The 26,071-nt window shown below is 34.9% G+C and overlaps 4 protein-coding genes and 2 non-coding genes across 9 annotated transcripts; 5 read left to right on the top strand and 1 right to left on the bottom strand.

Moving 5' to 3' along the window:
• The first annotated feature begins 239 nt into the window (after window positions 1-239).
• LOC124846994 (large ribosomal subunit protein eL28y-like) lies at window positions 240-2,529 on the top strand. The gene is made up of 3 exons (XM_047324374.2): window positions 240-421; window positions 694-857; window positions 2,209-2,529. The coding sequence occupies exons 1-3, from the start codon at window positions 274-276 to the stop codon at window positions 2,347-2,349; spliced, it is 453 nt and encodes a 150-aa protein (XP_047180330.2). The 5' UTR covers window positions 240-273; the 3' UTR covers window positions 2,350-2,529.
• LOC124847004 (small nucleolar RNA R24) lies at window positions 1,203-1,293 on the top strand. The gene has a single exon (XR_007029590.1). It is a non-coding gene; the product is annotated as a small nucleolar RNA R24 (small nucleolar RNA).
• LOC124847003 (small nucleolar RNA R24) lies at window positions 1,730-1,821 on the top strand. The gene has a single exon (XR_007029589.2). It is a non-coding gene; the product is annotated as a small nucleolar RNA R24 (small nucleolar RNA).
• A 1,712-nt stretch (window positions 2,530-4,241) lies between the features above and the next one.
• Window positions 4,242-4,805, top strand: LOC148191539 (uncharacterized). Its single transcript, XM_088102619.1, has one exon. It carries the CDS (start codon window positions 4,281-4,283, stop codon window positions 4,524-4,526), a length of 246 nt encoding a protein of 81 aa, XP_087958745.1. The 5' UTR covers window positions 4,242-4,280; the 3' UTR covers window positions 4,527-4,805.
• Window positions 4,806-4,983: 178 nt separating this feature from the next.
• Window positions 4,984-10,757, bottom strand: LOC124846995 (anoctamin-like protein). The gene is made up of 16 exons (XM_088102618.1): window positions 10,122-10,757; window positions 9,841-9,910; window positions 9,620-9,735; window positions 9,243-9,369; window positions 9,059-9,159; window positions 8,874-8,965; window positions 8,672-8,776; window positions 8,283-8,552; window positions 7,324-7,456; window positions 7,145-7,258; window positions 6,954-7,021; window positions 6,728-6,855; window positions 6,463-6,545; window positions 6,274-6,381; window positions 5,338-5,496; window positions 4,984-5,247 (listed from the first exon to the last, which is right to left on the bottom strand). Exons 1-16 carry the CDS (start codon window positions 10,293-10,295, stop codon window positions 5,122-5,124), a joined length of 1,974 nt encoding a protein of 657 aa, XP_087958744.1. The 5' UTR covers window positions 10,296-10,757; the 3' UTR covers window positions 4,984-5,121.
• Window positions 10,758-18,003: 7,246 nt separating this feature from the next.
• LOC124842623 (IAA-amino acid hydrolase ILR1-like 4) lies at window positions 18,004-24,672 on the top strand. 4 transcript variants are annotated; one of them, XM_088101883.1, is made up of 6 exons: window positions 18,300-18,439; window positions 18,839-19,102; window positions 21,775-21,900; window positions 22,319-22,633; window positions 23,468-23,596; window positions 24,144-24,672. In XM_088101883.1, exons 2-6 carry the CDS (start codon window positions 19,025-19,027, stop codon window positions 24,549-24,551), a joined length of 1,056 nt encoding a protein of 351 aa, XP_087958009.1. In that variant the 5' UTR covers window positions 18,300-18,439; window positions 18,839-19,024; the 3' UTR covers window positions 24,552-24,672. The 4 variants fall into 4 exon arrangements, with proteins under 4 accessions (XP_047175107.2, XP_087958009.1, XP_047175108.2 ...); XM_047319152.2 differs by lacking the exons at window positions 18,300-18,439; window positions 18,839-19,102 and adding exons at window positions 19,154-20,412; window positions 20,545-20,652; XM_047319151.2 differs by lacking the exon at window positions 18,839-19,102 and having other exon boundaries at window positions 18,004-18,439.
• The last annotated feature ends 1,399 nt before the right edge of the window (window positions 24,673-26,071 follow it).

The raw sequence follows: 26,071 nt of genomic DNA, 5'->3' as shown, positions 1-26,071 counted from the left end.
TTTTAACAAAAGATATAGGGAATAGTAAGATTAAGATTTTTATTAATCTGTTAAAATAAATTAATATTTTTAATTACATGTTAATGGGCTATGTGAATCAGATCCAACCAACACTTCACGGATCTTGATTACGGATTAATGGGTCGAACTTCCTGGATCGAACTTCCGAACCCGGTTACTTCATTTTGATAAACTTAGGGTTTCTTTCCTGTCCTATATAAATATAGAGCCTAACGCAAAACCCTAGTTGTGAGTTGCAGGTAGAAGGAGCAAATGGCGACTGTTCCAGGGCAACTTGTGTGGGAGATCGTGAAGAAGAACAACTCTTTCTTAGTGAAACAGTTCGGAAGAGGGACTCAGAGCGTCGAATTCAGCAGAGAGTCCAACAATCTCTACAACCTCAATTCGTTCAAATTCTCTGGTATGTTGCTCTCTCTGATTTTAATTTTATTTTTTGAAGAAAAAATGGATCATTTTGATCTTTGAAATTGGGTACGCGAAAAGCCCATTCTTTTCGTGTTTAATGTTTGGGTAGGTAGGTAGAGTTTGGGCATATATTGAAATTCTGAAACTTCTAAAATGTTGTTTTGGTCTTTGGTCACAGAGTTTGCGTCGTCTAAGAAATGTTTTATGGATTGGATCACACCGTTTCAATTGTTTGAAGTTGAATTTGTTCTTTCACTGGCATGTTAGGTTTGGCAAACAAGAAAACTGTTACCGTTCAGCCTGTTGGTAAGGATCTATCTGTTTTGTTGGCTACAACAAAGACAAAGAAGCAGAACAAGCCTGCTTCATTGCTCCACAAATCTGTGATGAAGAAGGAGTTCCGTAGGATGGCAAAGGCTGTTGAAAATCAGGTAAATGAAAAAAGAATGTTTTTTAAAGCTGTGGTTTTTATGTTTTTTGTATCATCTTCTCGTTCTAATTCCTTATCGTTTGATTCCTTTGCTATTTCCAATAGCTATTCCGTTCTTTAATGTCCTTGTTGTAGACGTTTACCCCATTATGTCAGTGACTGAACACTTCTAAGATCTCAACATTGCTGTCGTTTTCATAAATGAAAACAAGGTTTATGTTATTGATGCCCATTGCTTTGTTGGAGTTAGTGCTTATGCGTTTTCAATTTGGTGATTATTGTGCTTTGGTTTTGGCGTATTGTGCGCTAAACAAATGTCTTTTGGGGCTTTTGCCTCGAAGACTCAGTGGTGGTGATGAGCCTCTAACATATAAGAAGAGTCCTTTTTTAGGGTTTCTTCAATGCAATATGCATGTTACGCTTGGCTTCTGAGCTTCGATCATTCAGGAATTCATTCATGAATTTATTCTTCAGAGAATTTGATTCTATCATTACATCAAATATATTTTTCTTCTTGTTTGTTCTTAATTTCCTTATATTAGTACATGTTTTTCCTATTATCCAGTCATTGCATAGTCACGAGGTGACAACTGTGGTGTCATTTTCACAAATGCGAAGAAAAGTTTTGTAATCGTTCTTTGATTTGTAGAAGTTACATAGTTTAATTTAAGCAATAATAATGATAAATATGTTTAAAAATATTAGTCAATGTGAACAATTAAAATTAATACTTAAATATATCAAATCATAAAAAAACTGAAATTATTTTAATATTACAAATTTTTATGTACTAAGTGTATGTATTTTGGATTTGGTGATTGTTGTGTATTGGTTGGGCAATGTACCTTTCTGGACTTTTGCCAGCAACACTCAGCAGCGGTGATGAGCCTCTAACATATAAGAAGAATCCTTATTTTTGGGATTCTTTTATGAAATATACATGTTACGCTTGGCTTCTGAGCTTTTTATCATGAAGGAATTCATTAATGAATTTATTCCGAAGTTTAGGTTACAGAGGAAATCTTTACCCTCTTTGTTTTACTGGTTGTTCATTCTCTAGTTAGCATCTAAAATTTCTTCAATATATGTATGGCCTTAGTGTCAATTTGCTTGCTCCAATGAGTCAGCCTATTTGAGTTTTTTTGCATTGAGTACTGCTTTTACTTTTAATTTTTAATCGACTTACTCTTGCACAGCTCTATTTGGTTTTAATGTTATCCAATTTCGCGCACTTTCTTACTTAATGGTTGCTCGTATTTTGTGAATTGTTGCTGCCAAAGCTTTTTGTGCTATTACCTTGTACATTACATTTATCGGATTTCATTTTCCTAAAACAATACAACAAATTTCAGGTTGCGGATAATTACTACAGGCCTGATCTTAAGAAGGCCGCCCTTGCAAGGTTGAGTGCTGTTAACAGAAGCCTCAAAGTTGCCAAGTCTGGTGTCAAGAAGAGGAACAGACAGGCCGTGAAGATCTCTGGTAGGAAGTGAAAGGGAATTGAGACCGAGTTAACTTGCATTCAACCCTCGTTTTTGCCCTCTTTTTGTGATTTTAGAACTCCTGTCTAAATTTCCTGAGTTGTTTTTGAATATGCAATTATTTATGAAGTATTCAATGTGAACTCGAACCAGTATTTCATAGCTTTCACCTTTAATTGTTTCTTGGTATAATCGTCTTATGGTTGTTTCTTGAAGGTCAGCTGACAAAGTGGCTGGTTTTTATTGCTTGTTATTAGCATTAAATCCATATTTAGAAAGATAATTTTACTTTTGCTTCATTCTTCACTCTGATAATGAACGCAATTTGTTTTAGAATTTTAAACCGGAATTGGCGCGAAGTCTGGGGTTAGTGAAACATGATAAACACGATTGCACAAATGGTTGTTTTTTGCGATGTAAATATTGATTTGTTAATCACATTAAAAAACGGGGATCTTTTTGGTGTGATTGATTTACAAACTGTAATATAGGGATCTCAGTTGCTAAGCAAAGTGGTTTTGCCATTCCGGTATGATTTTTCGTTGCAGGAAAAGATGACAAAATATCATAGGTTGCAGCAGCATCACTGATTTACTGGTTGTTTGTGAAACCGAGTTTGCCCACATATATAGATCATAATGCTTGAAAATAAGAATAACTATATCAAGATAAAAAATAAGTTGAGCTACACCTTTATCGATTATAGCTAACCGAACAAGTGAGCTTGTAAGCTTATTAATAAGTAAATAGTTTTTAATGAATAAAATAAACATCCTTTTCAATTTTAAGTGCTTGTCTAATCGTTTTTGTAATGTGGTTGTTTTCATCTTAATAAGCGGTTATGTTAATCATTACTTTTCGAATTTAAAAAGGATCCAACATTTTAAAGCCATTTTTGTGTGGTATTTCATTTGATCAATCATGGTTCGATTTTGTCTGTCGGTTAAAAAATATGGTCGGAGTTAAAAATAATGGCTTAAATTTGTTTTTTCCTTGCGTAGCTGAAACTACCTAAGCCACTATTAGTTGTTCAACAAGTCCGAATTAGTGACCAGCTAATATTCAGCTCTTCAGAATATTCGCACCTGGTAAAAAATTTGGAGGGGATTTGCAAGCTACACGTCGTCACAAAATAACAAAGTAAGTGTAGATTTTTTAGTATATAAAGACAACATCTAGAAACTAGAAAATTTCCTGCCTTCAGTTTCGTTACATTACATCTATAAATGAATGTTCTATGATGATGTTTGTTGCTGCTAACATTTGGTTGTGCCATGGTCAGGCTTGATGGTTGACTAGCTTGTCCATGCGTGACCATCACGGTAGTCTCAAACCTTCTGCTGCTTAATGTTAATTAAGAAAACATTTTGATTACAAATTGATTATTTGGTATGTAAAAATATGTTTGTTTTGAATTTTCCCAAATAATCAAACTATCTACCGTTCTTCTAATAAATTGTCTTAGTTAAGTTAACGCGGTATATGCTAATAGTACCGAAAATGTCCTCATTGTCATTGATGATTAGTGCTGGAATCAAATTTTGATAAACAGTTTTCTGTTCCTATGGATGCCAACCTTCATATATCATATTCAACACCACAATGTTCATCTTATATACAGAATAAGAATATTGTCTTCGTTTAATAATTAGATATTCGTTTAGTAATTAAGTAGTTAATTTTTGGACAAAAGGAGGAAAATTAGAAAAGAAAATTGAATATTACAAGGTACTAATTAAACTTGCTAAGGAATCCTTAGAAAGAAGTGTTGACAAAGTCTAAAGTCAATGAAAGCATATCATTACACGCATTGGAATAGCACGTTACTTGTCTTAATGTAATTCGCTAAGCTTATAAATGATGTTAGATGCAATACAAAGTTTCATAATTTGTTTGGTACTTACTGTCGCACTATTCTTCTGGCTGCTGACAACATAGCAGCCATGTCTGTGAAGAAATCTGTGTCTCTGAATGGTGGCAGTGCCATTGCCAGCCTTAAGGGCAAGAAATCTTCAAAACGTAGGCGTTTTGATCGTCCTTTCTCCTCGGTTGAATTGTCTATGGAACCAGGGAAGCAGCTCAAGGACATGGATTCCAACAAGTTGAAGGCTGATATCAAGAAGTGGGCTAAGGCTGTTGTTGCTTATGCACGCCAAATCAGTGGCAGTTTTGGAAAGTCTCGTGGCTAACTCACATATTGAACATGATGGAATAGCACTTTGTTGCACAAGGGCAAGATCAGAGACACGGGCATTGGATTTTGCTAGTGGAAGAAATGTTGCATTTTGTTAATGGAAGAAATGTTGGATTTTTTTATTGATTTTGTGCATATTATATATGTTCAGGTGGTGAATGCAAATTGTTTTGGAAGCAGGGTGGATAAAATGCTTGTGTTTGGGAGGGTCTTGCATCCATTTGTGTTATGATACCTTTTGTATTACTGTAAATATAATCTGGAATTAAGAAGTAATATTTTACTCTGCATTGAACTGCCAAGTGCCAAAAATTTTCCTGTCAGAGTACAACAGCTACTTTGTTCTTAATTTGAATGCCTCAAACACTATTTCTTTTACTCACATTTTGATAAAACTTGAAGTAATTTGTAGTCTTAATATTTACAATTTAAAACGGGACAAACCAGGCCAATTAAAGCAAAATCCCTTCTTAATATACAATTCAGCCATGGGAAAGAAACTAAGATAACAAAAATACAATACAGCATAAGGATTTTCTCTATCTCGTGTGTAAGTTGCATTGAAGTAATGATAATAAGCTTGAACGGCATCAGTTCAATTTCTTCTCTCCAAAATTCTTGTCCACTCCAGAAATAGTCCTTAAAAGCTTCTTAGAACACATATCCTGTGCCTGAGTGTTGCGTTTTGCACGGGTCGCTCTTACCCAAGCAGGCTCCTGCAAATAATACAGTACTATAACGTGCTATCTTTCATAAAGGAGCTTTGAAGTGAAGAAATAATTATGGATGCGAAGTGAAGAAGCCACCTCAGGAACGAATCGAGAGAAACCAAACTTAATCAACAAGAGAACATGCTCCATGATTAAAATTGCTGCAAGTCCAGGCTCTATTTTCCATTTCCCTTTCTCATCATATAGCCACGCTAAAAGAGCACAGTTGGTGCATATAGACATCAATATGAGAAACTGCAATATTGAGCATTCCTTCAAATCAGTGACATTAAAATTAAGTACAAGTCAATGCGAATGACTCGTGAAAGTGTAAAGTTTACAGATGAAGAGCTCATTCATGTTAAAGGACATGACAATTGATAGTTCAGACTACCAATTCTTTCTCATGACCCTTTATCTTTAAAATGGTTGCATCCAGAGAATATCAGTAAACAGACCTTCCATATAGTTGGTTATTTGGTACAAACAAATTGTAATTTATAATTCATGTTGTATAAATAACAGGATAAAAAATATTCTCAATATTTCTATAGTAATTAGAAACAAAAAATATCTTCAAAATCTTTCTGTTTATTTCAATATATTTTTATTTCATGTTTTTAGAGGTTTTGATTATTTCAAATAGAAATGATGAGAATGTAATTGTTGCTATTGATATCACTAAAATATTTATTTTCTCTCTCTTTCCTTTCCAAGTTTATTTATTTTCTCTCCCTTTCCTTTCCAAATTGGAATCAAAGTTTATTCTAACGAGATTCGTTATCGTGTTACTCACCATCAGACCATTTACAAATATCCAATCCCATGTGTAAGATGTACATTTCTTGGCGTGAGAAGGGTGCATTATTAGAGACAATGATAACTTATAGTATATATGTTGGGGTAATTCTCACCTTACAAATCAATTTTATGAGGATGAATTTGGCTTAAACTTCCTTCTTAATATGGTAACTGGATTGTTCAAGATAATTGACAAGTGCCTTCAAAATTCCAGTGTAAATAAACAAATACCTGAAATATGTTAAGCCAGGCTCCTACTGTTGCAGCAGCTCGAGGAACAGGGCGCCTCAAAATGGCTAGCAGCTTCAAAGCATCTGTCCTGATTTCCATAATATTGTTCTGAACAGCAAGGTAACGAGTTGTCAACAAGTACAAGCAAAAGCAAGTGCAAAAAAGGGAGGTGGATGACAGCATTTATACCACAGCAGCAAAAACAAATGCAGGTGGAAATGCACAAGCAAACATCAAAATCATGCCAAACTGCAATGCCAATTCTAAGAAATCTGCAAACAATACAGGTAAATGTCAATCTTGGATGTTTCTCAAATATGATAAGAAATTGAACCTATTTATTTTTTACTTCAATATACACATGTATATCTAAGTGAAAATACTTGTATTCCATATGATAAAAAATTAATTAAATACCACATAAAAATCAAGAGTGTAATGAATTTAGAAGTACCATCAAACAATCCATCTTCAAGATCCTCTCCAATGCTAGCAGAGTAAGGGGGCTTAAGGTATTCTTTCTCTACTCTAGAAGTAAATTGGATTTTTTCTCTTGCTTCTCCTGTTGCTCTCTTCTTATGTCTTGAGAAATAAAAGACAGTTTAGCAATTGTATAGTGGCAACATGTTAAATAAAGTAAATCTAGCATTGTCCGTGTCCAAAGGAATGAAAAGGCTTACCGAACCCTGTACTTTTTATAGGTATACTTGAGATAAGGCAATGAATTTTCCAGTAAGTTTTCCAACACCTGGAAAGACGTTTTCTTTTACATCATTATGTTAAAGGGAAACCCCAAACTAAACAGAAGGAAAGTAAAGGGAAAATGGGAGAAGGAAGCGACATAGACAATGGAATTTTTTTTCTCAGCAACCTCGGACAGAAGAAGCCGCTGAATCAACACTTGACGAAGAGTTGAAAAATTGCGATGCAACAGAGCATGATAAAAGATTCCAATGTATGTCTGCATAAAGTACAGACCAAAGACCTGCAGGAGAATGTAAACCCGTAAGTCCCATTTTTAGGACAATGGGGAAAACTCGGACTAATTACCTTGTAGACCAAGCTGTCAGCTCGTTTTTCTGTGTTTTCATTGTTTTCTTTCATGATAAGTTTGACAGACACCTTGCCACCCATCTTGGTAATACACTGAATGGCGAATAGGTAAACAGCAGTGAGCACAAACCTGAAAAACCCAGCATTAATATAAGAGTCACATCAATTAAACATTTACTCAATTAAATATAAGAATTTATAAGACTAACAAAAGATACTTTTTAGTATCAGATTATGGATTATTTAGTGGAGAAAAGTTAGTCCCCTTCTAATGGGATGCAACTCCACAACTCCAAAGTCATTCTAACACCAACAAGAAAAGACACTCATGAGTTTTATTAAATAGACAACTGAGAGAGAAGCTTTTAATGAGAAATAGAACGTAAGTTAATTTCATGACCTTATTCTCTCGTACAACTACAGCAACAAAAAAGTCCACATTGGCATGAATGAATCATGTGATGGATTGCATCCAGAAAAAATACACTCAACAGAAAGATGACAGCTATTCAAAGAAGAATGGTATTCAAGAGCAAATTGGATCAGTCTGTCAATGATTATTGTGGCATTATGCTTTACTTTACTAGATGGACTTGAACTTTTTAGTTTGACAGAAGCTACAGGGCTGAAGTAAAGCGATCATTATAATTAAAGAGTCAAGGAGGAAAAATGAAGTCAGAAAAAGTCACATCAATTCCCAAAGGAACTGGCATACAAAATTAAAAAATTAAAAAATGCAAGTTTGAGGACACCATCTCAGTGATGGGAGGAAAATAAATGTTGCAGTAACTAATAATAAATGAACACAAAAGAAGATATTTTAATTGTTGAGACTCAGAGAACAAAATAGAATTATTGGAATAAGAGAGAACTTTACAAGAAATTCCAAAACTGAAATAACAGAACACTCAATTAACTAAAAAGTAGTAGAGAAAAAATATGATACGCATTCTTACTTAATTATATCAGAATCAAGAATTTCATAAAGATGGGCATATGCCAACTCAAATGGTAACTGGAGGCATATGATGCTGAAGATAATAAAAGCATCATTTCTGAATCGCATGAAACGCCCAAGCCACTCAGATTTTTGGAATGCTTCCTTCTCTTTAATTCTATCAGACTCAAGTACTTTCATGAGTTCCATTGGGGGCTGCCAGGAGCTTTCCTTTCTGCCAGTGATCTTGTATCCTCCATCAGTTATATCTACAGAACTAATAGGCCATCTGTAACACAACACCAAAACACGAGAGAAAGTGTGTGAAGGCAGAAGTAAGAATCAAAGAAAGCAAAAAGAGTAAATTGATCGCATTGATCTCAAAATAAGTAAAAAGTAAAACATTACCTAGCTAAAAGTGCAGAGTTTTTACGCTTCCAGAACTGAGAAAACATTATAGCCCAAAGTATCACCATGACAAAGAAGACAGGGAGCACCACCAATTTCAATGACCTAAAATGTAATAAGAAGTCGTAAAACTGCTTAACTAGATGCAAAACTAAAGAAGAAGTTGTAGTATAAATAGAAACCAACAGACAGATTGGCCCACCCAAAATCTATCAATTGCAAAGTAAGCCCAAATGCAGCAGGAAAGAGCAGCCACCGTGTGTACATTCCAAGAAAAGCAAAGTATATTGCAATCTGCAGATTATTCATTCCTTCATTGGATAAGGAGAATGGACAATATCAATTTCATACAATATTATAAAGCTCATAGAGTCAGGGTCACATTACCTTTGCCCCATAATATGTATAAATCTCGTCTATAGGCTGATTTGTGAAGTGCCACCAATGAAGTGCCCAACTCCTGAGAAGCTTCTTTCTCTTTTTTTCATCTATCAACCAAAAGCAATATTAGTTCAGGCTTCAAGACACACTAATCTAGAGAAAAATTGATGGCACGTGTGAGTAAAAACACCATGCAAAGGAAAGACTTGCTTAACAATGTTCTCTGATTCCAATTTCAGAATCAGATTCTCCCCGATTTCCCAATTGACTTCTTTTCCATCAAATTTAAGGACTTTGGCGGACTTGCTGTTGTTTACCTGCAAGTTCAAGTTACAAGATAACCAAAACGTTACGGCATGCCAATAGGGCAGTTCACACAAGACTGCATGGCCTTAATCTGAGAATGCACTTTGCTAACATTTTCTTGAATTAGAAAATGCTAAGGCACCTATAATCTGAGAATCATATGAAACAACAAGCGTATGTGTGGAGCTAGCTAACAAACATAATAGAAAAAAAGGAATTTTGACTCATTGAGACAGAGGGTAGCTACGGAAAAAAACTCACTATTCCATATATTAAGTGACAGTAGCACTGAAAACGCTCACACCAACTGAAAATGGAACCATCCGGTTGTTTCACAAAAGCTTCGACCTCCTCCACCTCAAATAGCAAATCCATACCTGCCATTTATTACAAGTCACATGCTGGTTAGCACCATTTGACACAGTGAACTTAAATAGAAATAGGCATAACAGATAGCTTTCTTTGTGGGATTTGCAATATACCAATATGAGTTCGTTTCTTGATTTGCAGTTCAGCTGCAGCCCTCCCCAATGTTTCCAAAGGTGCAGCCAACTAAACAAATGAAATTACCAAACAGAAAAAACTTAAATTAGACAAAGAAAACTGATTATACTACAACACTGAAAATAAAATAAAATAAAAAGGATTTCTTTTAGGCATACCAAACAGGAAAAGAAATTCAAAACACTAACTGTAAATAATAGCATTGGATGAAAGTGAGTGACATGAATGAAACATACAGAAGACATGAGAAAAACCTAACCTTGATGAACTCATCTGCAATGCCAATAACTCTCTCAACTTCAAACCCCACCTTCTCAAACTCCTTTACAAGGACGTGTGCACAGTCACATGATTCGTCTTTCTCCCGAATCACTCTCCTAGGAATCACCACCCCCATCTCAAAAACACGTTCTTCATTTTCATCCTCGTTCATCTTTAACCTCACTGACCCAATGCAAGTGAGAAGAGCCAAATAAAAACAAATCCACCACCCCTTACCTCCTTCACCAATTCAAACAGCCAAATTATGGACTTTGTTTCAAAAGGGCAGGAGAAAGATCCAGTCTTGGCCTAAAAGATTTTTAAAAAGTGGCATAAAAATTAAGAATTCCTGAAAGGAATGGGTGAATTGCGTTGAAAAAGGTGTCACCGTCCAGGTATGAAAAATTAAGACAATGTGTTGTATATGTGGGTTCAAACAAACTTAAATTGCGAGAATCCCAAAGGAAATGGTTGAATTTGAATACTATAAACACAAGGTGATAAAAGAGAAGAAAATGATAGAAAAAAGAAAAATAGGATGATGAAAGATTTGAACAAAGGTGTCCCAAAAACCTTTCATGAGGGAGAGACAGACACACAAACAGAGCTTTTTCCCACGGACATACTTGCTACTTTTGTGCGTTTTTATTTTTTATTTTTCAAAAGTTTTCTCAAATTATTATATACTTTTTTTTTTCATACAATTTGAACTTTTTCTTTTATTCTTTTCTACAACTTTTTTTAGTTTTTCCTTACATTAATTATTTTAGTTCAAAATAATAAATATCAAAATATCTTCTTCTTTTCTTTTGTTATAAATCAAGATTACATAATTGAATACTTCAGTTTTAAAATTTTACCACAATTATTATTTTATATATTTATTGAAAACAGATTTAAATGATTATGATCACAGATAAACTAATGTTATCATCTACATTAATAATTTTCTTTTTAATTTAAGCGAACTGTGTCATAACCATTAAAAACACACTAAAAACTTCATTTGAGTGGAAGACAAATGTGGAGCAAGAGGAGCTCGAAATCAGAAAGTGAAAGACATGTATGAGCAGTCGAGTGACCGTTCGATTTTGAAAGGTAGAAGTAAAACTTAGTTTTTCAAAATTCACGCCACTCTCTGATGCAACCATCTTCTTCAATCTTCTGAAACTCCATTTTTCTCCTCCTTCTCTCTAAAAAGCTCTTACTTCTCTCTACAAAATCTCAGTCTTTTCTTCTTCCGATCATCAAACAGACCACACCTGATCATTTCCGGCGTCGAGGACTTTCGTTTGAACGGATCAGTTCCGGGTTCTAAGTTAGTAAGTTCTCTCTTCATTCAGCCGCTTGGTTTCCTGGTACATGCAAACCTAGTTTATGGGTTACATGAGTCAATCGTCTTGTTCTGAGAGTTTCTGGATTTTTGTTTGGTTTAGTTTATTAAGGTGTGACTGTAGAACGCTAAGGTCTCTGGTAAAGGTGAACCTGTATTCTGAACTGTGAACGTTCAGTCACGCATAGAGGTAAGAGAAGCTTATATAATTTGATTAAGATTCTTGTTTTGAATGGATGTATGTTCGTTGATTTCTAAATGAATATGAAGTATGATTGTTGATATGTTTTGACTGTATGAAGTGTGAATATTTACTATGATATGGATGTATGAATGTATGAAGATAGATATTGAGAAATGTATTGATAAGATTATGAATTCTAAGTCTAGAGTTTTATGTGAAAATTGATGTTCGTCACTGAAGATCTTTGACCGTTGGGTTTTCCTGTGGACTCGGTTGGAACTGGATTCTTTCATTTGGAAAGAATTCCAGTTGAGGACCAAGCGTCTTCGTTCTGTAATATTTGTATATAAGCGTTCAACCAAGGATATTCGTTCCTTGGTGTTTGATGGTAAACTTAAGTATATCTATATGTATTTGTATATTTTGTTCGTTCGTGAACACTATTTACATGGCATCTTATTATATTTATCAAGCCTTTCTTCTATAAGTTTAGTAGTGCTCGGTCTTACACTAAGCGTTCCTACTAAGTAGTGTTCGGTCTTACACCAAACGCTCGTACTAAGTAAGTGCTCGGTCTTACACTAGGCGCTTGTTCTCGTTTCCATAATCTATCTTTATAATAAGAGCATTCGTCCAAACTCCATAGAGTTCGCTCTCTACAGTGCTCAGTCTTCAACTGACATTCGGTTTCCTTGAGGTTTAGCTCATTAAGAAGCTAAGTATTTATTGGCGATCGGTTTCTTCATATGATTCCGTCAAGTACTATTATTTGGTGTCCTACAGTACCTATCTCAATTGGTTTCGGCCTAGAGTCCTAGTACTCGGCCTAGGCTTTACGGTGTTCGGTTTGAACTCTCAAGAGTCAGTTCATTAAATTGGCTCACTTGGTAAACAACATTCGATTATATTAGTCTCTGAGAAGTATTATTATATTCGGTCCTTTTCACAATTAGTGAGTAACTCTCTCAATTTGATTATGTTTGAGTTGGAGACATCTCGGTCTCACTCCAAGTGTTCGGTCTTGTTCTGGATTAAAAACTAACGTGCAGTATTTGGTATCCTAAGGGATCATTATTCAAATTGGTTCAGTTGAGGTTTTAATAATGAAAGATGATAGAATACGATATGAATGAAATGACTTTAGTTATGGAAGAGTGTTCCGGGGAGGAATATATCATGATTTGATATTGGAATGGTAAAGCATGAATGTGGGCACGCTAAGCTGGCGTTCATCCTGATATTCCGTGATTACTCGTTTCTCACATAGAGAAGGATAAGTCATGTGTGAGAATGGCAGGAGGTCCTCGTCCTTATGGTTAATTTGGACGGAACGGACTAACCTCGGGTGGCAGCTGTTGAGGGCATCTCAGTTACTACATCACCCGGGTGTACGAACGTCGTAGCTACACAGAATTCATACAGTCCGGACAGTCATATCTAGTATTAGGCTTTGCATGAAAGAGTTAATGAGTTATCTTGTTTAAATTGATTGAGTGAGATATATGTTGATAATTGAATTAAATTACATAAGCTTACCCTATTTCCTGTCTTGTCCGTTTTGTACATTCGGTGGTTATCCTTCTGTTGCAATGATCATCCGTGTGGATGTAAGCAGAAGGAGAAGCTTTGCTGGAAGAGGCCTGAAAGAAGAAAGTTTGGTCGAGGTAGAAGTTAAGACTGAACAGTAGAGCCGTTTGGTCAGTAGTTAGTTTCTTTGTGTGATAATTGTTCGGTCATCTGTTGTTTTCTTCTTTTGTATAACCGTTCGGTACGTCTTTTGTAAACCGTTCGGTCTAGATTGCATATTTGTACAGTTTTAATTTCTCCGTTATCTTGTAAGGTCGTTCGGTCATAAGCGTACGTTTCATCTTTTGTAATATTGATATTATTAATATGTGATTATTCTCTTATATAATTTTTATACTGTATTTTTGGGATGTTACCATTTATATTTGAATGGACAATGTATTTTTTTAATTTTCATATACAATATTTTTTTCATCTATAAGTTATAAAATTTTCTTTGTCATAATCACTGGTTTAATTGTGAGAACCCAAAATATAAGAAGGAAGATATATATATATATATATATATATATATATAGATTGATTATTCACATAATATTAAATATTTCATAGTATATTCAATAATTATTCATGCACGCATTGTTTTTTTTTTTCATTTCTTCATTTTGAGATTCAATGTAGTCTTAACATAATCGAATTTAAACAAATCAAGTTTAAAAAAAACACATGAAATAATTAAAAAATTTCAAGACCTTAGAGTTCTTGAATTATATAACCAATTACAACTGAATTTCAAGGACAATAATTATTTTTAATGTCACTTTTTCAAACCATAACACAAACAGAAAAAAAGAATAAAAATATTCTCAAAAAGCATCAAGTTATATTTAAGTTTTGGTCGGTTAAGAATGATTTTTAAACTCACCAATTATTACAAACTAGAATCTAACAGAAAAGAGAAAAAGTGAAACGGAATGAAAATTCTAAACAAATAAAGAAAAAGAAGATAATATCCACCAGAATGAAAAAAAAAAGAAAAAAAAGTTGTACAATTTGAATTAATATATGATTAAAAACTAAATAATCAAAATTACATTCAACAAATATTAATTGATTTCTGTGGATTTCAGCAAAAACCAGTCCAATATGTATTTTTTCAAAGAAAATAAAATTATACAGATTCAGTGCATTTAATTTCTCCCTTGAAAGAGATTTATGACTAACACATGAATGGAATACTAATTAAACCAAATTTAATTTGTCACAAAAATTTTGGTATGTGTAGCTATTAAAACTCACATAAATAAGGAAGAGAATGTTTAATGTGGAATAAAAACCTGCCAAATGTGCAGAGCAAATTTAGTTGTGATGTGGGTGGTGTATTCAAAAGACAAATGTTTGAGAATATTCAAAAGAAAAATATACTTTGACACAAATATATTTTTTTTAAACATTTTTTTAGAATTATAAAAAAATATTTTTTAAAATTATTTTATCTTTATTAAATGAATGTCATATTATCTTTACTCTTTCCAAAATTGCCTTGATCCAACTTTTGAATTGGGTACTTCAGGCTGTGTTTATTTCTACTTATACACTGTTGAAGAAGAAGATGAAATTATGGGAGCTGTAGCAATGAAAGAGATGATTTGAGGTAAGGAAGGAGGAAGAGAATGACAGAGAAAGGACGGGTGAAGCACTAAAGTAACATTCATCAGGCTAAATTTTTTTTTATAATTTTAACAAATAATACATTCACATTTAATAATTATAATAATTAATAATAATAATAACTAAATAAAAATAATAATAATATATTAACTTTAATTACAAAGATAAAATAATAATATTAATTTTAATCTATTGAGACATTTATTTTATTTTATTATATTTTCAAATTTTAATAAATTTTACTTTCATTTTTTTTTCACCTCTAACTTTAAAAAATTTAACATATTTTATTTCCAAACATGTTTTAAATTCATTTTCACAAATTAACACAATTATGTGTGAAAATGACATAGAAAAATAATATTAACTTTTAAATTATGTTTTTGTTATATTTATATTAATTTTATCAACTTTAAATCTTTGTTTTCTTCTTCTTAAATTGAAGAAAGTAACTTTCACATGAGTTCTAAATACTTTTTCTTTCTTATTTTATATTTATGAAAAAGGATAAACTTTCTTTAACTGTACCGGTCCTCCCAGGAACCATAGTTGTTCTTCTGTATGGTTTTTCTAAGACCGTCCTCTCAGGTCGTATACCATCCTTCTTAAACGTCCTTTCAAACTAGTCATTCACCTAGTTCGTGTTAAGTGGTAATGACTCAATAAGTCCTTAATACAAATTAAGATGTAATTGGATCGTCATTAGGCTAACAAAAGGTAAAAGCTTATCACAACTAGTATAAATAAAGGTCTCAGATATGACTTTATGATCATGATGCACAATATATACATTACTTGCTATGCCAACCGTTCGGTTATATTACAAACTTGAGCGTCAAAGTGTCTTTGACAGGTATCCACCCACACGGCTGGGACAAGAAAAAGGGAGAGTGAACAACGTAACTTGGAGATTGGAAGATCACTAGGGAGTCGTCCGGTCTTCAAGACAACTTGGAGTGCTTCGAGTAAGAGACTCTATACCCGAAACATTTTGGCGCCTACCGTGGGGCTAAGCTAGTATCCCCCATTGTAGCAATAAGGAACTAGTGAGTGATGCTTTAAAAGACGTCAACCTTTCGGCCTTACGAAGTCGATCATTCGACCGTTTGGCATCAAGCATCCGGTATCCGACCTCAATTGCTCGGTCATCCGGCCTCCCATGTACTTAACCAAATTTGGCCTCAATCATCCGGTTATCCAGCCTCAACTACTCGGTCATCTGGCCTCCCAAGTACTTAGTCAAATTTGGCCTATATCATCCGGCAATACGACCTCAACTGTTTGGTCATCCGGCTTCACAGGTACTTAGCCAACTTTGGCCTCAATCATCCAATTCATCCGACCTCAACTACTCGGCCATCCGGCCTCCCAAGTACTTAGCCAAATTTGGCATCAAGCATCCGCCCATTTGGCCTCAACTGCTAGCTCATCCGGCCTCCTAGGTACTTAGCCAAATTTAGCATCAAGCATATGGCTATCCTACCTCAACTGCTCCCCCATCCGGTCTCCCAAGTACTTAGCCAAATTTGGCATCAAGCGTCCGACCTCAACTCCTTGGTCATCTGGCCTCCCAGGTACTTAGCCAAATTTGGCCTTAATCATCCGGTCATCTGGCCTCAACTGCTCGGCTATCCGGCCTCCCAGGTACTTAGCCAAATTTGGCTTCAATCATCCGACCATCCGACTTCAATTGCTCGGCCATCCGACCTCTCAGGTACTTAGCCAAATTTGGCCTCAATCATCCGATCATCCGGCCTCAACTATTCGACCATCCGACCTCCTAGGTACTTAGCCAAATTTGGCATCAAGCATTCGGTTATCCGACCTCAACTTCTCGGTCATCCGGCCTCACAGGTACTTAGCCAAATTTAGCCTCAATCATCTGGGCATTTGGCCTCAATTGTTCAGCCATACCTTGGCTTCACCCGGCTGGCCTCATCGAGGTTGGCGACCGTGGACCTTCACCAAAGGAATCTCGGCCGGCCTCACCGAAGGCCGGCGACCGTGGATCTTCACCAAAGGAATCTCGGCCGGCCTCACAAAAGGTCAACGACCGTGGATCTTCACCAAAGGAATCCCGACCAGCCTCACCAAAGGTCGGTGACCGTGGATCTGTACCAAAGGAATTTCGACCGGCCTCACCAAAGGTCGGCGACCGTGGATCTTCACTAAAGAAATCTTGACCTCCTCATCGAAGGATCAGTAACGTATTCAGCTCATTTGACAAAGACAAGACTCGTTTTTTCAACCACCCATCTTGATCAACGAACAGTGAGGACAAAGACACAAGCCAACCGGAGAACCCGTCCTTATCAAGAAAGCCATGTACAGAACCCCTTCGCATAATAACATCATGCTCGGGCTTGGGGGACTTGTGTACCGTACGGTCCTCCTAAGAACCATACGGTCCTCCCAGGCCGACCTCCCCGGTCATCCACCGTCCTCCCTGGACGTCTTCCCACATGGTCGTCCTCCTGTACGATCCTCCCATGGTTGTTCACCTAGGTTGTGTTAAGTGGTAATGACTCATTAAGCACTTAATGCATATTAAGGTGTGATTGGACCGTCATTAGGCCAACGAAAGGTAAAAGTTCATCACAACTAGTATAAATAAAGGTCTCAGGTATGACTTTATGATCACGATGCACTATATATGCATTACTTTCTATGCCAACCGATCGGTTATATTACTAACTTGAGCGTCAGAGTGTGTTTGGCAGGTATCTACCCACACGACTGGGACAAGAAGAAGGGAAAGCAAACAACGTAACCGAGGATGGAGGATCACCACCAGGAAACTTATCTGGTTTTCAAGACAACTTAGAGTGCTTTGAGTGAGGGACTTCATTCACGTACCTCAAACATTAATTATTTTTTTTTACCCCATTTTTCATTTTTTGATTAAATATATTTTTAACTTTTATATTTTGATGTGAATTTTTTTTTCAAACTTTTATACAATTTCTTAAATCTTAAAAGTACATATAATTACTCTAAATTTTTATATTTTGATGTGAATTTTTCTTTTCAAACTTTTATACAAGTCCTTAAATCTTAAAAATAAATATAATCACTCTAATTCATTTACTTTAAATTTTTTATATATGAATCTGTGTTTGAGAAGGAGAGAAGATTTAAAGTTATTTAAAGTTGTCTATGCTCAATTCCAAATTTTAATATAAGAGTGTTGATCACACCCTGTTTGTCATCTACCGTGGTTCATTGTTCTTCTTGCTCTCACCCACTCACCATGAATTTGTTCAACTGGCTCTCTTTGTTCATCGTTTTTCACGTCTTTGCTGCAACACCTCGCATCTTCTCGTTAACAGATTCATCCACACAACTCCCTGTCAACTTTCTAGATGCTGCCAAGAAGCCTGAGGTATTTGACTATATGGTCAGAATCAGAAGGAAGATTCACGAGAATCCAGAATTGGGTTTTGAGGAGTTTGAGACCAGTAAATTGATTAGAGCAGAATTGGATCAACTGGGTATACCCTATAAACACCCTGTTGCAATCACTGGTATAATTGGCTTCATTGGGACTGGAAGATCGCCTTTTGTTGCAATAAGAGCTGATATGGATGCTCTCCCCATGCAGGTCATATAACTTCTGCGCATTCTTGATTTGTTTGGTTAGACAGTTTGGTGGCAGCTTTTTCTTGATATAGTAAGAAATTGAAGGAAATCCTTGTGTTTTCTTAAAAACTCACATATAAATGTTTTATCGTGCTTTTTTGTTATTATATAATGCAAATAAATTATGTTCTGAATAAGTTAGAGAAATGGGGTGATTATATTGTTTTTTATAAGGGTGATATAAACACCACTTAATCTGTACAGTATGTGTGTCTGTACATAAACTTCTTCTTTCGTGTGTGTTATTCCTTTTCCAACAAATTTGTGTGCATGAAGGACCCACTAAAGTGTGATAGTACTGCTGTGTGATAAAGTGTACTTTATCTGTCTTGGGTATTCCTCTTCTGTGAAATCTTTGCAGAGTTCAAGTGGTGAAGGATAGTGGGTTCTAGTGGTGTTGTTCCAGGAGTCTTACCGTTCGGTGAAGGTGAATGCTATTTTTGGCTTGTCAGGAATGGGTTTCAAGAATTAGGAAAAAATACTATCAAGTAGCATATGGCAACATAAAGAATTCAGAAAGCTTGCATTCTAATTCATCAGTGCGTCGATGCTGCAGTCTTTCAGAAGATCTCCAAAGGTACAACATCGAAACAAGCTTGGGATAGGGGTTGACAAAACGAAGAAGGTGAAGTTCCAAACTCTTTGAAGGCAATATGAGTTACTTTATGTGTCCGATCATTTGTCTATTGTTGATTACTTCAACCAAATTCAAGTATTATCAATGAGATGCAAAGAAGAGTTAACAAGGTGTATTAAAATTTTAATAGAAAAAGAGTGGCTGCTATGTAAAAGTGTTAAGAACCGGTGTAGGTGGTGAGTATCTGTCAGACGAGTTACAAAAATTTGGGAGACAGAAGATATTGTGCATGAAGTAACATCACCTTACACTTCACAACATAATTCTGCTGCTGAGAGAAAGAACATGGTGAGGAGCATGCTCAAGAGTAAGAAAGTTCCTACTTATTTGTGGGGTTAAACAGCCTGCCCTGCTGCTTTCATTCTAAATAGAAGTTCAACTAAAAGATTGAGTGGTAAGACGCCAAAAGAGACATGGACTGGTATCAAACCGGACTAACTTTAGAGTTTTCGGCTTTATATATTTCTGACATATGCCTGATCAATTGAGAAGAAAGCTAGGTGATAAGGGAGAGCAGATGGTTCTTGTTGGATATTGTTCTACTGGTGGTTACAGATTCGCTAACCCAAGAAATGAGCCAGTTGTAATCAATAGAGATGTTATGATTCATGAATTTAAGCTGTGATTGGAACACAGAAGCTGAGAAGGGATCACGGGATGCTAATAGATCTTAAAAGTCCTAATAAACATGAAACTGACAGAGCTACTGGATTGAGGAGATCAACCAGGTCAAGCATCAGCCTGACATGACTATGAAATGATGCAAGATTCTGCTGCTGATTCAGAAGGAGAATTGGTGCGCTATGCACCATTTTTGAATCTGATTCAATCAGTTCTGAGAAAGTAATGCAAGAGCCTAAATGGGTCAATGCAATGGAAGTAGAATTGAGTTCTATTGAAAAGAATGAAAGATGGGAGCTTGTCATTTGCCTCATGGAAAGAAACCTATAGTGTTAAAGTGGGTGTATAAAGTGCAAGTGAATCCAAGTGATGAAGTGGTCAAATATAAGGCCAGACTTGAAGCCAAAGATTTTCTACAAATGCCAGAAGTTGACCATGGGGCAGTCTTTGCACATGTTGCAATATTAGAAAGAGTGAGATTTATGGATGCTATAGCAAATTTAAGAAAGTGGTCTGTGCATCAATTAGATGTGAAGTTGGTTTTCTTAAATGTACTACTAGATGAGGAAGTGTACGTGATTCAACCTCTAGGCTTTGAGATATTGGGACAAGAGAAAGTATACAAATTGAGGAAGGCTTTTTTAAGCAAGCCCCAAGGGCTTGCAACAAGAGAATAGGTAATTTTCTAAGCCAAATAGGCTTTGTTAAATGCATATCTGAGCATGGAGTGTATCTAAAGGTCTTGGCTGTGGTCACTGATACAGATTTGTTAATTGTTTGTCTCTATGTTGATGACTTATTGGTGACAGGTAGCAATCAAGGGGAGATTCAAGACATTTTGTTAGCAAGAGATGATTAAAGAGTTTGAAAGGAGTGGTCTGATTTCCTTCGCACTGAATTTAATACAACAGAGAATGGTATTGTGATGCATCAAACTCAATATGCAACTGACTTATTAAAGAAATTAGCATGTTTAAGTGCAACTTCACTGTCACACGAGCTGCATCTAGATTGATACTTGAAAAAAAAGGGACTAAGGAACTTATTTATCCTACCTGCTTCAAACTAATTGTTGGATCACTTTGTGCAATATTATACCTGATTTAGCATCTAGTGTTGGCTTAATGAACAAAATCATGGAGACATGAAGGAAACCTCACTTATTGGTAACAAATAGTAATGTGCTATGTGAAATGAACCTTGGATTATGGAATTCTATCTCCTAAAGGAAGTGATAACTCAGAAATTGAATTGCTTGGGTACTCTATCTCAGATTGGTATGGTTATAAATCTGATCCAAAGAGTACTGCGAGTTATGTTTTTATGTGTGGAAAAGCACCAATCTCTTGGTGCTAAAGAAGGAATCCGTGGTGGTCCTATCTTCATGTGAAGTTGAGTATATAGTAGCTTCAGTGAGTGCTTGTCAAGCTTGTGTGGCTTACATTAATGCAAGAGATCAAAGTGAAGAACTTAGGAGAAGTCAAGCTATTTGTAGATAACAAATCAATAATTGACTTAGCAAAACATCCAGCAGCACATGGGAGGAGTAAACACAAATAGTATTTCACTTCCTCAAAGATCAATTGTATAATGGTCTAGAACACTTCATAACAAAATTATGAGTAGCAGGTATCTTTACAAAGGCATGGAGAAAGGTTCAGAGAGCTAAGAGATATGTTAGGAATTGTCTCCTTGAGTCATTTGAATTGAAGGGGAATGTTATTAGATAATTCAAATATCTATTGTAGTTAACTATGTTATGAGTTAGAGTAATGAACATGTTGTAATTTTTTCTAAGTGTGATGATATAGGTGTGCATATGTGTGTGTAGATAATCAATACAAAAACTTCTGTAACATTCTTCTTCTCTGTGTTTGTGTGATTCCTTTCCCAACACTCTTGAATTTTGAATTATGATGGTTTTACTTCTATGGGTTGGTTATGGGATAAGACAACAAAAGGATTTTTGCTCGCCTTTCCTCAAAATTTTGTAATGTTTTGTACTTTTGTCATTGACTTATTACTGTATCTAACTTTAGGAAATGGTGGAGTGGGAGCACAAGAGTAAAGTACCAGGAAAGATGCATGGTTGTGGTCATGATGCTCATGTGGCTATGCTTCTCGGTGCTGCGAAGATTCTTAAACATCATGAAAAAGAGATACAGGTTTGACTTTTTATATTGACTTCTTTATTTTCAATTCCTTCCTAGATCTTCTGCTTTGTGGTTTTGCTCACTTTTGCAGATACTGAACTTCTTATCTCCGTTTAAAACATGTGATCACTACTCATTGCTGTCCAGTTTGTCATATGCTCAAGAAATTTGGCCCTCTTAACGATTTTATATGTTTCTTTTATGCAAACTTTTTGTTTTATGATTCCAATCATGTTAGTATCAAGCATATGCTCTGTTTATAAGGTATTTGTGAATGAAAAGTAAAAGAAAGTTGGCCACTATATCATTCTATTTGACCAAGACAGTCTCCCATATCTGCTACTTTATTATGAAATATCAGTTGTCGTGCTCTCTTGTTTCCACCCTGTCATGTATCCATGATAATTTCATTATTTTGATGTCTAAATAGGGAACTGTAGTTCTTGTTTTCCAACCAGCAGAGGAAGGAGGTGGGGGAGCCAAGAGAATTGTAGAGGCTGGAACCTTAGAAAATGTTTCAGCCATTTTTGGATTGCATGTGTCACGTAACTTCCCATTAGGTGAAGTGGGCTCTAGGTCTGGTCCAATGTTGGCAGGAAATGGTTTTTTTGAAGCTATAATAAGGGGAAAAGGAGGTCATGCAGCCATTCCTCAACAATCTATAGACCCTATATTGGCAACTTCTAATGTTATAATTAGCTTACAGAATCTTGTTTCTCGCGAGGCTGACCCTCTGGATTCCCAGGTAAGTTCGCTTTAATTTCATTTCTTCCTTTTCCCTTGCCACCAACTACTCATTTCTGCTTTCTGTTGTTTTCCTACAATTGAGATTTAAAAGACAAAGCTCCCACTTAATTAGTGGGTGACAACCAGGCCAAGTGATGTTCTTATTTCATTGCTAAATAAAAGAATTTATACTTTTTTCTGAACCCAGGCTATGAAAAATTTGTGATTGGGCTAGAAACCTATTGCTTACACTTCAATCAAACTTGCCTTGTCATTTAAGTAAACTTTTCCTCGTGTTATCCACATAAAATTTGGAAGCACCAATTCTACCTTTTGGTCACTTGTTTGAGACCTTAGATATGTATATATTCTTGTATTAAATACTAGAAGAGCTACTCATGACATTGATGCAGGTGCAAAAACCTTGAAGAGAATCTATCCTGGTAGTTTTTTTTCTCTTTCCAAATCTTAAAATTGAATGACAGCTGATTTTAAACTTGGGTTTGGATTGTAGAGAGTAAGGGTTTGTGAAATACAAACATATGGGTAACAATAACATATGGATATACACTAATCCACTCCTTTGATCTTCTTATGTCTAGACGTCTGTTGTCAAGAGTAGAGATTGTAATTCTGTATAAAGGCTTGATCAGTTACATTTAGTTTACATACCTCGTTACAAAAAGGTTTCTTGTGAAAAGGATGAGATGGCTGAACCTTTGGCCTTTGGCACGCATCAGAACATGTTCATATGTCAAATGTGATTATTACTAATTAAATATTACGAAGTGCTGTTTCGAGAAGGAATTTGAATCCTCTGTGCCTTCCTAAAATAGAAAGCATCTGCACACAGGTTGTGACTGTAGGAAAATTCCAAGGAGGTAGTGCATTCAATATCATTCCAGATTCTGTCACGATCGGTGGCACCTTCCGAGCTTTTTCAAAAGAAAGCTTCCAGCAATTAAGACACCGCATTGAGCAGGTATATCATGGAGAAGAACAACATTTATTTTGTATACATAAACTAAAACAACGAAAATGATCAGAATTTGTTTTTATATTTAGTCTTGTTCGTACATTTCTTAAAAGTAATTATAGGATCAGCAAATAAAATGAATTAAGTTTCTCCTTTTATATTAAAGTCAACTTATGCACTTGAATGCTTACAAAAACTCTCATTCATCTTCTACAAACACAAGTTGATTTTAATTTACAAAAAATGCTTGATGTATTTTGCCCTTTACTTTCATCTTTTCTAAGTGTACACATAAGGCATGTTCTATATCATCAAACAATAATCTGCTGTTATCCTTTCTGTTTATTGTTTCTATAGGCTCAACCTTTAGTTTAAAAACATGACACAAAATGAAATGAAGAAATATTTTTGTAATTATCAACAGAAACGTGTTACAATAAAAATAAGAAACACCCTTACATGATAATTTCAACTATAACATGGATTCACTCACATCATACAGTTTTCATTACACGTGATCCTGGCAGATTCTAAGGCTAATTCGTTGATGCAGGTTGTTATTGCACAAGCTGCTGTGCAGAGGTGCAATGCAACAGTGAACTTCCTTCAGGAACAGAATCCTTTCTTTCCCGTAACCATAAACGATGGTGACTTGCATGAACATTTTCGGAGTGTTGCAGGGAGTTTGCTTGGCGTGAATAAAGTAAATAACATGCAACCATTGATGGGAGCTGAAGACTTTTCATTCTATCAAGAGGTTATACCTGGCTACTTTTTCATGATTGGAATGCAGAATGCCTCACATGAAAAACTTGAGCAGGTACACTCACCCTACTTCAAAGTCAATGAAGATGTTCTTCCTTATGGAGCTGCACTTCATGCCTCATTAGCTGTTAGTTATCTTCTGAAACATCCGCAGGACATAGCCCCTGCAGAGGGGAAATATCATGATGAATTGTAACAGAACTTTACTTTTTGTTGGAAAAAATGACTGTTAGTAGTCACTAAAATAATAACAATATACATTTTGTTTCTTGTAGCAATGACATTATGAACTGGTTTGTATTTAAATTTTTATTAAACCTGGTGTTGAGCTTATGCATGAGCTAAGAAAATAAAGCTGTTTTACATTTTAATAAACTACCAATTTTTTCTTGTGAAAATTTACCCTTCTTCTTGCTTCCATTTTTGGAAAATAGTATCTGTTTTAAAGTTGTCACAGTTGTCGTCTGGGTCTCAACCAAAAGACCCTATAGACCTGGTTAAATGTTCAATTAGGCACTGAACTTCTGAGTGTTAATTTAGTTCTTCAACATGTGAAGATTCTAATTAAGTCCTTGAATGTGTGCAAAGTGGAGTAAGTATGAGAATCAGTTTTGTAAAACTATTTCATTATTAATATTTCTAGAAGGAAGAAGGGGCAGGGGTGGAATTTGAGAAAAAAAAAATAATAATAAAGGGTTAAATATGTTGTTGCTCCTTTAACTTTAAGTGAAAATTGAAAGTAATCTCTTTCCAAAATTTCGGACTAATTTAGTCTCTCTTTAAAATGGTGTGAATTTAGTTCTTTTAACTAAATTTTATTAAGTTTATTTAGTTTTAAACGTATTTTTCAACTAATATTGAAAAAAAAATGTATTAAACAGTATAAAGAACTAAAATGTTATCATGAAATACATTTGAAATGTCAAATAAATTTAACAAAATTTGTTTAAAAGGATTATATTAATATAATTCTAAACTCGAATGACTAAATTGAATTAAATTTTTGAAAATATATTAATTTATATTTTCGCATATTTAATCCATGAATAAATATCTCTTAATATACTTTACCGTAATTAAAGAATAAAAAATAATCAACACATCTTATAGTGAGTTTATATGTTTTATAATAAGAAAAAAAGAAATGTTACTGTTTGTTTTCTATACTTCACTTTAAAATGTGATTAATTATGGAAAAAAATATCTGGTTAATATACAATAAATAAATAATAAAAGTTAATTTTTGACAATTCACTTTTAATAAAGGGTTAAATATGTTTTTAGTCCCTAAACTATTGGCCGTTTCTGGTTTTCGTCCCTCTTCCAAAGTAAGGTACAATTTGGTCCTCATTCTTTAGAAAAACGTTCGTTTTAGTCCTCAAAGTTTTGTTTTTAGTCCTCGTTTTAGTCCTCAAAACGTTCGTTTTTTCGACTAAAACGAACTTTTTTAAAGATTGAGGACTAAATTGTACCTTACTTTGGAAGAGAGACGAAAACCAAAAACGGTCAATAGTTTAGGGACTAAAAACATATTTAACCCTTTAATAAATAATGACAATTTCATTTAAATAGAAAAATATTATATTTAAGTTAATTAATAAAAAAATATTTAAAATTTAAATAAGTTATATAATGGTATATAGGATAGATGGGTTGTGAATTTCTTTTTTACTTTGTTTGTGTTGGTTTGCTTTCATTGCATGCAAAACAAAATTG

The sequence above is a fragment of the Vigna umbellata genome, chromosome 11 (genome assembly GCF_029865625.1).
Source record: "Vigna umbellata cultivar VRB3 chromosome 11, Vumbellata_1.0, whole genome shotgun sequence".
NCBI lineage: Eukaryota > Viridiplantae > Streptophyta > Magnoliopsida > Fabales > Fabaceae > Vigna > Vigna umbellata.
The sequence above is the reverse complement of the archived record's forward strand: the minus strand, read 5'-3'. Positions and strand labels throughout refer to the sequence as shown.

What these genes read in the sequence shown, in the direction of transcription:
- LOC124842623 (XM_047319151.2), top strand. Translation starts at nt 18,089, where the DNA reads ATGAATTTGTTCAACTGGCTCTCTTTGTTCATCGTTTTTCACGTCTTT. An exon ending in ATCATGAAAAAGAGATACAG is followed by an intron (nt 21,901 to 22,318) that starts GTTTGACTTTTT and finishes ATGTCTAAATAG; the next exon opens with GGAACTGTAGTTCTTGTTTT. An exon ending in CTGACCCTCTGGATTCCCAG is followed by an intron (nt 22,634 to 23,467) that starts GTAAGTTCGCTT and finishes ATCTGCACACAG; the next exon opens with GTTGTGACTGTAGGAAAATT.
- LOC148191539 (XM_088102619.1), top strand. Translation starts at nt 4,281, where the DNA reads ATGTCTGTGAAGAAATCTGTGTCTCTGAATGGTGGCAGTGCCATTGCC.
- LOC124846994 (XM_047324374.2), top strand. Translation starts at nt 274, where the DNA reads ATGGCGACTGTTCCAGGGCAACTTGTGTGGGAGATCGTGAAGAAGAAC. An exon ending in CAATTCGTTCAAATTCTCTG is followed by an intron (nt 422 to 693) that starts GTATGTTGCTCT and finishes CTGGCATGTTAG; the next exon opens with GTTTGGCAAACAAGAAAACT. An exon ending in CAAAGGCTGTTGAAAATCAG is followed by an intron (nt 858 to 2,208) that starts GTAAATGAAAAA and finishes AACAAATTTCAG; the next exon opens with GTTGCGGATAATTACTACAG.
- LOC124846995 (XM_088102618.1), bottom strand. Translation starts at nt 10,295, where the DNA reads ATGAACGAGGATGAAAATGAAGAACGTGTTTTTGAGATGGGGGTGGTG. An exon ending in TTGCAGATGAGTTCATCAAG is followed by an intron (nt 9,911 to 10,121) that starts GTTAGGTTTTTC and finishes TCATTTGTTTAG; the next exon opens with TTGGCTGCACCTTTGGAAAC. An exon ending in ATACATATTATGGGGCAAAG is followed by an intron (nt 8,966 to 9,058) that starts GTAATGTGACCC and finishes AATAATCTGCAG; the next exon opens with ATTGCAATATACTTTGCTTT.